Source organism: Poecilia reticulata, linkage group LG6 (assembly GCF_000633615.1).
Source record: "Poecilia reticulata strain Guanapo linkage group LG6, Guppy_female_1.0+MT, whole genome shotgun sequence".
Lineage (NCBI taxonomy): Eukaryota > Metazoa > Chordata > Actinopteri > Cyprinodontiformes > Poeciliidae > Poecilia > Poecilia reticulata.
Genome location: NC_024336.1, coordinates 26426315 through 26435141, shown reverse-complemented (window position 1 = coordinate 26435141; position 8827 = coordinate 26426315). Strand labels below are relative to the sequence as shown.

General features: G+C 37.2%; 2 protein-coding genes across 5 annotated transcripts in view; one reads left to right on the top strand and one right to left on the bottom strand.

Annotated features, from left to right (window-relative positions):
- Positions 1–5397, top strand: part of muc2.1 (mucin 2.1) — a 17843-nt gene extending 12446 nt beyond the window's left edge. The window contains exons 28-46 of the mRNA XM_017305405.1: positions 1–262; positions 339–535; positions 699–873; positions 1099–1346; positions 1493–1676; positions 1757–1967; positions 2085–2260; positions 2427–2496; positions 2616–2716; positions 2817–2848; positions 2938–3115; positions 3209–3313; positions 3969–4009; positions 4105–4227; positions 4316–4414; positions 4495–4623; positions 4716–4755; positions 4845–4968; positions 5057–5397. Coding sequence (XP_017160894.1) covers positions 1–262; positions 339–535; positions 699–873; positions 1099–1346; positions 1493–1676; positions 1757–1967; positions 2085–2260; positions 2427–2496; positions 2616–2716; positions 2817–2848; positions 2938–3115; positions 3209–3313; positions 3969–4009; positions 4105–4227; positions 4316–4414; positions 4495–4623; positions 4716–4755; positions 4845–4968; positions 5057–5267 — 2706 coding nt within the window. The 3' untranslated portion in view covers positions 5268–5397. The remainder of the gene's footprint in view (positions 263–338; positions 536–698; positions 874–1098; positions 1347–1492; positions 1677–1756; positions 1968–2084; positions 2261–2426; positions 2497–2615; positions 2717–2816; positions 2849–2937; positions 3116–3208; positions 3314–3968; positions 4010–4104; positions 4228–4315; positions 4415–4494; positions 4624–4715; positions 4756–4844; positions 4969–5056) is intronic.
- Positions 1–8827, bottom strand: part of saal1 (serum amyloid A-like 1) — a 128036-nt gene that overhangs the window by 21466 nt on the left and 97743 nt on the right. The window lies entirely within an intron of this gene.

Below are 8827 nucleotides of genomic sequence, written 5' to 3'. Positions count from 1 at the left end.
ACTACAACTCCAGAGACAACTACAATGACACCAGTTACTCCAACAACGCCCCTTACAACCAAAACAACCTTACTGTCTCCCACTACCTCAGAATCAATTGCTACTGGCCCGCCATTGTCAACGACATCTCCAGTGACATTTACAGCCACACAACAGGTTTTGAATACAACCCAAACATCTGAATCAACACCATCAACACAAACTTCATCAAGTTCCATGACAAAGTGCTTTTGTGTTTTTAATGGCACAGTTTATCAGCCAGGTAATGAGTAATTTTTTTCATCTGTTTATTCTTTATGCGATAACCCTAACTGTCTTTTTTTTAACCACCGTTTCAGGGGATGAAATATTTTCAATGCACCCCATTGGATCAGGCATTTGTCTCACAATGACTTGTTCAGATGTTTGTGAAATTTATAACAAGACTGAAATGTGTGTGATTACACCATCTCCCACACCCAATGTGATTACCTCAACCTTGGCAACTCCAACTCCCACACCCACCATTCCTACGTGTCCTGAATGGGATGTTGTTGTAAGACATTTTACATCCAATTCATGTTCAAATTAGTATTTGATTTCGGATTTCCTGAAGCATATTTTTAGTCCAGCTATTTGCATTGACCTTTTCATATTTGTTTTTCTGAATACTCAAATATGTATACCTTGTTGATCCTAACACTTATTTTTGTCTACAGCAAAATGAGACCTTCTTCTTGTGCAACTGCACTATGGCCAGATGCATTGAGAACAACACAATTGAAATAGTTCCATATGAGTGTCCACCCCTCCAGAACATAATCTGTGCCAATGGAAAGAAACCAGTTCTTGAGTATGATGAGTACCACTGCTGCCAACAATATGTTTGTGACTGTAAGTTATTCTGCGTGCACGGATGGATTTAAGTTTCTCTTTTAATCTAATATATTCAAATTCATTGTAATAAAAACAACTACAGAGATTGTTCCTGCCAAGAGCCTTCACCATCTACAATAACTCTTTAATTAAATGAGTTACAAAAACATTTAAGTTTCCTTTGGGGTCAGTGAAGTGTTTTGGAATTTGATGTTGTATGTATGTCACACTTTTGCTTTCTAGGTGTGTGCGAAGGCTGGGGAGATCCTCATTACATCACATTTGATGGGTTATACTACAGTTATCAAGGAAATTGTACTTATATTTTGATGGAGGAGATCACAGCAAAACATCATTTGAAGATCTATATTGACAATGTATTTTGTGATCCCACTGAAGACGTTTCTTGTCCAAGATCAATAACCATAGCATATGGATTTCAAATTGTCACACTCATCAATCATAACCTTATTGGAGCTCCACAATTAGAGGTAACACTTGTAGAAGACAACACTCAGTTGTTTTCAACTAGCTTGACATGCTATCTTTGACAAGTGTCAACAGAATAATGCCAATATATAATTTTTGCCTGAATACATTATACATTTTTTTGTCTTTCCTTATTGTATACTTTCAGGTATTACAAAATGGTAAAAAATTGAAACTACCCTATGCACAGCAAGGTATTAAGATTATGAGTTCTGGCATTAACCTGGTTTATGAGATCCCTCTCCTAAACGTGGTTGTTACATTTGGAATGACTGGCTTTAGTGTCAACCTTCCATATCAGTACTTTGGGAGCAACACACAGGGTCATTGTGGTAAGAAATCTCTCTAAAATCTGTTCTTTGGTCAGTGTTTAGGTTTGACATAAACTGTAACTGTTTAACATCTTTGTTAGGGACATGCACCAACAATCAGGCCGATGACTGCAGATTGCCGACAGGCGAACTGGTGGAAAATTGTGCAGTGATGGCAGACTATTGGCCAGCAAATGACATTTATCAACCTAACTGCCCAACACCACCTGCAGTACCCACTCAGGTTCCTGAACCACCGCTAGAACCAACTCCATGCAAGCCAGACTCCATTTGTGATCTGCTGAAGAGCAGGTAGGCATGCCATGACGCAGTGACTATTTCATAGCGTCATGGCATGACGCTATGAAATAGTCTTATTTCTAAAATAAGACTAAATGACTCAATTTTGCTTTTCTTTTTCTTTTTCAGTGTCTTTGCAGAATGTCATCCATTGGTTTCCCCAGACAATTTCTACAGAGGTTGTGTTTTTGATAGTTGCCATGTTTCAAATCCTGCAGTGGAGTGCACAAGTTTGCAAACTTATGCTGCTGCCTGTGCTCAGGCTGGAATTTGCATCCACTGGAGAAACCACACCAAAATATGTGGTAAGTCAGCCTTCATCATATTATTTCTACTGAGAATGCAGATTGAATTGGGAGAGTGATTTTATGTTTGCAATGTCCAGCACTCAACAAACAGGACAACAAAACATATTGTACACTGTGTTACCATTTTTCTTTTTTAATTTGGGGGTCGTTTTGTTTCCAACAGCTAGCGACTGTCCATCAGACAAAGTTTATAAACCTTGTGGCCCTGCAGAACAGCCCACTTGTGAAGACAGGTATGTTGTCACACAGATTTACATTTGCATTGATTGTGATGTTTGCATGTTTCCAAACACTTCCTAATGACAAAGGGTCTCATCTTATCTTTTCTGAACCTTGCAATTTCCTTTTGCAGTGCCGATGAACCAACCGTAACGTTTGTTACTGAGGGCTGCTTCTGTCCTGATGGAATGAAACTCTTCAACAAAGAGTCAGGAATATGTGTTGAAAAGTGTGGTAAGTATTAGAGTAATCTCCCTGAATTCTGCAACTGAATTGAATTTGCTCAGTCAGTCAAATACAAATAAATTCTGCGTTGCTCTGTATTTGTCAACAGGATGTCTCGATCCTGAGGGCGTTCCTCGAGAGGTGAGACAAAATTACTACTTATGCTGACTGTCTGTAAAATCTTAAACGCTACTGCCTCCTTACCAAGCAATTATTTTTTACTCTTTCAGTTTAATGAGCAGTTTGAGTACAAATGCCAGGACTGCATTTGTGACGAGCCTACCAAAACTGTGATTTGCAAACCAAAGACTTGCCCAGCACCACCCACTGCTAACTGCAATGATCCAGGGTTTGTTGTTGTGAACCAAACCAATCCTGCGGATCCCTGTTGCTATGCCTACATTTGTCGTAAGACGCCTATCGTCAATCCACATTTTTGATTAATTTACTGAACCATTATTTATCACAGAATGCTGTACTTTTCCCCCCCATCTTACATAGAATGCAACGTCAACACTTGCCCAGTAAGCAGCATGGACTGTCCAGTTGGATACAAACCAGTCATCAGTGTTCCAGAGGGAAAATGCTGTCCACAACATACATGTGGTGAGTTCAGTTTGAACTTTCATGCAATCAAACCATAAAAAAAGACAACAAATAGAATTTGGGACTAAATTAAATAAAACAAACAGATTCACATCAAATGTGGAATTTAAGAAGACATAGAGGGTTATGGATCTGTACAGTTGTCATGTGGAAACAGGGAGTTCAGGTATTGACCGCTTGACTGTTTGAAGGGTACGATAGAGGAGGATCACTTGGAGGAATGGTTCGCATTTCTGAAAAAATAATCCACAGAAATGCATTTTTTTTCCTGTGGATTTAATTAGTTTTTGTTTCTGTTGCAAAATAAAGTTAAAATATGTTGTATAATGTTGACATTTGATATCAAGAATGACATTAAAATTCTTAAGAAAAAATAGAAATTGTACAAAGAAAAGTTGCAAAACGTTTTGTTAAAGTAATATTGAGAACAAGTCAGAAATATTTAAAAAATTGAAAAGCTGAAACTACTGCAGCATTAGGATTTTTGAGTGTTGACTAAAAGAGTGTGCATGGCCTGATTATTGCAGGTCGACCCTATAACAGTCACCAGAATTGGTTTACTTTAATAGTTACACTGTAATCTTGACATATCAACTTTATTCTCATAATTTCAACTTTTCATAATCTAACTTTATTTTTGCCTCTCTCTTTTTAGAGCCTAAGCGAGTTTGTGTCCACAAGGATGTTGAATACCAGGTAAATAAGAATCAGACCCGTCTTCTAAATGTCTCATATAATTCAGCTTTAATAAATTCTCTGATGTGTTTAACCACAATCATTTTCTTGGTCAGCCTGGTTCCTCAGTTCCTGTGGTTGCATGCCAGGACTGTACCTGCAGCAATGAGATCGATCCAAAATCCGGTCTGTTTAAAATAGTGTGTGTGTTTCAACAATGTAAAGAGACCTGTGAGCAGGTAAGAAAAAAATAAAATAAAATGATTCAGTTTGTGCAATGCAATGTGTTTACTTCAAGGCTGAGTTTAACTTTCCCTCTGGTTTTAGGGATATGAATATGTGGAAACTAATGATTATGATTGCTGTGGAAAGTGTGTACAGAAACAATGTGTCGTGCATTTAAATGGTAACAAGCATCTCTTGAATGTGAGTTGGATCATCACTTCTGGTTCTTTATTTGCACAAAGCAGCACGTTGTTTTAACGTCTGTGTCTGCTGATCTGCAGGAAGGGCAAACCTGGTCACCGCCTGAAAACATGTGTGAGTTCTACACCTGTGTGAGGAATGGGGACACACTGACAGCCCTAAGCTCACACATCATTTGCCCGGTTTTCCAACAGAGTAACTGCCAGCCTGTATGTATTATTACCAACTCTAAAATCTGGAATACGTGTTTTCACAGCATGTAGAAGTCGAAGTGTTTGCTAATGTACATCTTCCTCCTCAGGACACAATTCAAACAGCTGCAAATGGCTGCTGTAAAACTTGTGAGTATGACGTTTTAATTTCAATTGTATAGACACCACAACATTAAAACCAACTAACCAGGAGTATTTTGTGTTTTTTTAAAAAAAAGGTGTGGAGATAGACAAAGCCTGCAAACTGGTGAGCACAAAAACTCATGTTTCGCTCCATGGCTGTCGGTCTACAGAAGAGGTGGAAATGCCGTACTGTGAAGGGTCTTGCAACACATTCACTAAGTAAGAATGATACAGATTTATTACTTTTATTTGCTTAAGCAATGTAGAAAGCAGAGATAGAGCCGGCTTTCTTATTGTCCCATTTCAGGTACTCTGAAGCGGCAGCTGGTATGGAACATTCTTGCTCCTGCTGTAAGGAAATGCGCGCCAGCAATCGCACCGTTGATTTGCTGTGCTTGAATGGAGACAAGGTCAAACACACCTACTTGCATGTGGAGGAGTGCGGCTGCGGCCAGACCGAGTGCAGCACAACTGCAGGGCTGTCTGCTCGCAGAAAACGAAGATCCACCCTGCTGTGACACGGTCGTCTTTCATAACCATGCTGAATGTTAGAAGTGTTTTGTCTTGTACCACTCTAGCAATATTAGAAAGTAATTTACCACTGAAGTGGAATATTTATCAACTAATCAAATAAAAGTATGCAACTCAGTTCATGTCTTTGTAATCCTTGTAGTCTAAATTCATTTGGCATCAAATTAAATAATGGCAGAAATTACGTGAAGATTTGAAATAAGCACATTGGTGGTATTTATGGTGAAAAATTTAAGACGGGCAAATTCAATTTAAAAACTGGACAGTCAATGTTGAAGTTCTACATGTAAATTAAGATGATAAAAGGATTATTATAGGAACACAACGGATAAAATTACGTTAGCTGGAGATGGGCACCAGCACCTCTTCCGACCCCACTAAGGGACAATGGTGTAAGGAAAATGGATGGAACGGATAAAAGAGTGGAAAACGATTTTGCTGGAACAGACTTGCCTGAACCCAGGTGGAGCTGTCATTATTTCACATCATAAAGTCAGAGACACAGTAAAACCTTTATTGTCTAAATTTAAAATTATGGCTTGGAAAACATGATAATTGCGTGAGGAAAAATTTTGATAAACATTTGAAGGCAGACTAGGCAATTTCATCAACACTTTTTGTAAAGCCATGCTCATTTTAAACAGTCAAGTCACAGGAAAGTTCAGAATTGTTCAAAGAAATTTGGAAATGTTTAATTAACTGATGAGAACATTTAGAAATCTGAGCTATTTATATGTAAAACACTGTTAACTGGGTGGTTTTTGAGTGAATATAAAAACATGAGCTGCGTGACCTCTGGATGAGGTCTGCAGATGTCTGACCTAAAGTGATGCCTAACACTGCCACCTAGTGGCGTGTGGTCAGATGAACAACTAACTTTGTGCAAGATTTTTTTTTTGTTTTTTTCTTATTTTAGCCTGAATCTATTTCTAAAATTCTTTATTGGAACTAGTTTCATATGATAATTAATTTGTTATTTTTTAAAAAACATAATAAAATACAATTTTAGTTCATTTTTTAAACAATTTCCATTGTAAAAGTCACAGATCAAAAACAAATAGCATAATTCTCTAAGCCATGTCAAATGATATATAAGTCCATCTATCAACACTATTTTACTAACTAGCTTGACATTTTGAGTTTGTAAAACATAGTTCAGTAATTATTATTATTGACCACTTTATTTGAGCCTTCAGAGAAATAGAGGCAGCATTATGAACACAGTGAAGAAATATAGGGCTGTACAGTTGGCAGCAGTTTGCCTTGGCAGCAAGAAGGTCCTTGGTTCAAATCCTTCCTTGGGATTTTTCTGCGTGGCGTTTGCAAGTTCTACCTGTACATGTGTGGATTCTCACCAACTACCCCGGCATCCTCCCATAAGATCTGAAAATATGACGACCCCTGCAAGCAGGTTTAGATAAAAGACGGAAGAAGACATAAAAAAACTTTAACTGGGAAAGCTAGAAAGTATTTATTGCGCTTCACTCAGTTTTAGTAATATTTATCTGAGATTTTTAAATATTTCAGCTGTTTTAACTGAAACCAAAATGACAGAATAATCGACAATAAGTGATTGTATTTTATGATTGTGACTATTTGTCTCCTGTGTGACACAGCAAAGTCTTAAGACCTGAAAGACCAACATGATCATACAGCGTGTAGAGATATTAAGATGTGGATGGTAAGAAGCTGCATGAGGTGTGGAATAAATTATCCCAGGCTCTACAGAAATGAGATCATTTACTAACTTTTCTCTGATATTTGAACCTCAGGATTTTGACTGTTAGATATTTGTGAAAATTAAATTAGGGTCAGATAACAGAGCTGATATGACAAGAATATTAACACTCATAAAATGCCACCTGAATTTTTATTGTCAAAATAACAAAAAAACAATGCAAACGAAGAGAATCCTCTTGCCCCTTTTCCACTTTCATTATAGGTAGTTATGCAGTATCATGTTTGTCACTGTGGAAAAAAAGGCGAAACAAAAGCCACCAAATCATGTCTGCGCTGACAGGATGTCGTGGGAGCGTTAGAGCGTTACGTGACAGGAACAGCATCCTTACTCCTTGTTCACGTACAACATTTCCAGACAAGACCAACGTGAGTTTGCCTTTAGATCACGTGGTAGCTGGTAAGGCTGCCGTCTGATAAATTAAACTAACACGTGGACAAACACTCGTTTTCCTGTTCAGGTTTTCTAAGAAGCTCTAAGTGAAATAAAACAAAAATTCAGCAAACAAAGAATGTCAATAATTCCACAAAACTGTTACTCAAACTTGAAAATAGTCCAGCAGATGCACAATTTGCCATATATCATGTTGCAGAAATGTCTTCTTAAGTAATACAGCAAATTCATCCCTTTTATGACACAGTTTGTATCTGAGCCAGCAGTAAAAGATTATTCTTGTGTTCACAATTAAGCCAGAGTATTTGTCATGTGTGTATCTAAACTCTTTTTAGTCCCGCTGACAAATACCAGGAGATGATTGTTAAGCAATAATCAAAGAGCAGGATTACAAACCGGAACCAACCAGCTCAAGCTTGTACTCTGTCTGGTTTGTTTTTAGATTTAGTGCCAGCTTTCACTTCCTCGCAAGAAGCACAGATTGGGTAACACCAAATCATTATGTGACTCTTAAAGCACTTTTTTTCAGTCTTTGAGGTAAATTGGAGTTTAACTCAAGGGATCAAATTGCACATTTTGGAAGTAGCTTGTACTCTTAAAGCTTAAAAACTACATGGTAAAAAGAGGGAGCAGCACATTTTTCTGTCCAAACACAGAAAGTCTGCTTTGGGATCAACTGTGTTCCCAGAAAGAAGGATCAGTTTTACACTTTATATTTATTCTCAAAATGACACCATGTGGGTTGAAGGCAGACCAAGATGTGATAATAATTTTGTCCCTAAACCTGACATAACATCTTGAGTTATAAAGTCAATACAAATATGTATATATGCCTTTTATATATAGTTTTATATGGCTCTAGAAACATGAAGGTTATTAAAATATAATCAAGTCAAGTTTTTTTAACTGAACAATTCAGCAAAAAATGAGTTCAAGGAGATTCAAAAGCACAACAGTTAAATAATAGCAAAAATAAAAAGAAAGATTACATCACAGTGGCAGATTACGTAATGAAAAGTTGCTATTCAGAACATAATTAATCTATTTTCATGTTATTATTCGTAGGCAACTCTAAAGAAATGCATCTTTAGTTTTGATTTAAAAGAATTCATATAAAACTCATATATGATCCATGTATCAAAAAATAAATGGAGCTTGTGGGGTTTTAATCCACTGATGGTATTTTTCATGGCCTCCTCACTCAGTTTGTTTACAGCTGCTGTTTGATATCAAAATATAAGGCATTTTTAAGATGTGCATTACAGACAGGGCTAAGGTGAAAAAAAAACTATTTGAGCAGATGTGAATGTTACTACGTTGAGAGACAAAACGTTTACTGTAAGTTTCACTGAATGTTTATAAAATAAAATTCTACACACACACACACACCCCCACACAACGCACGCACACGCACAC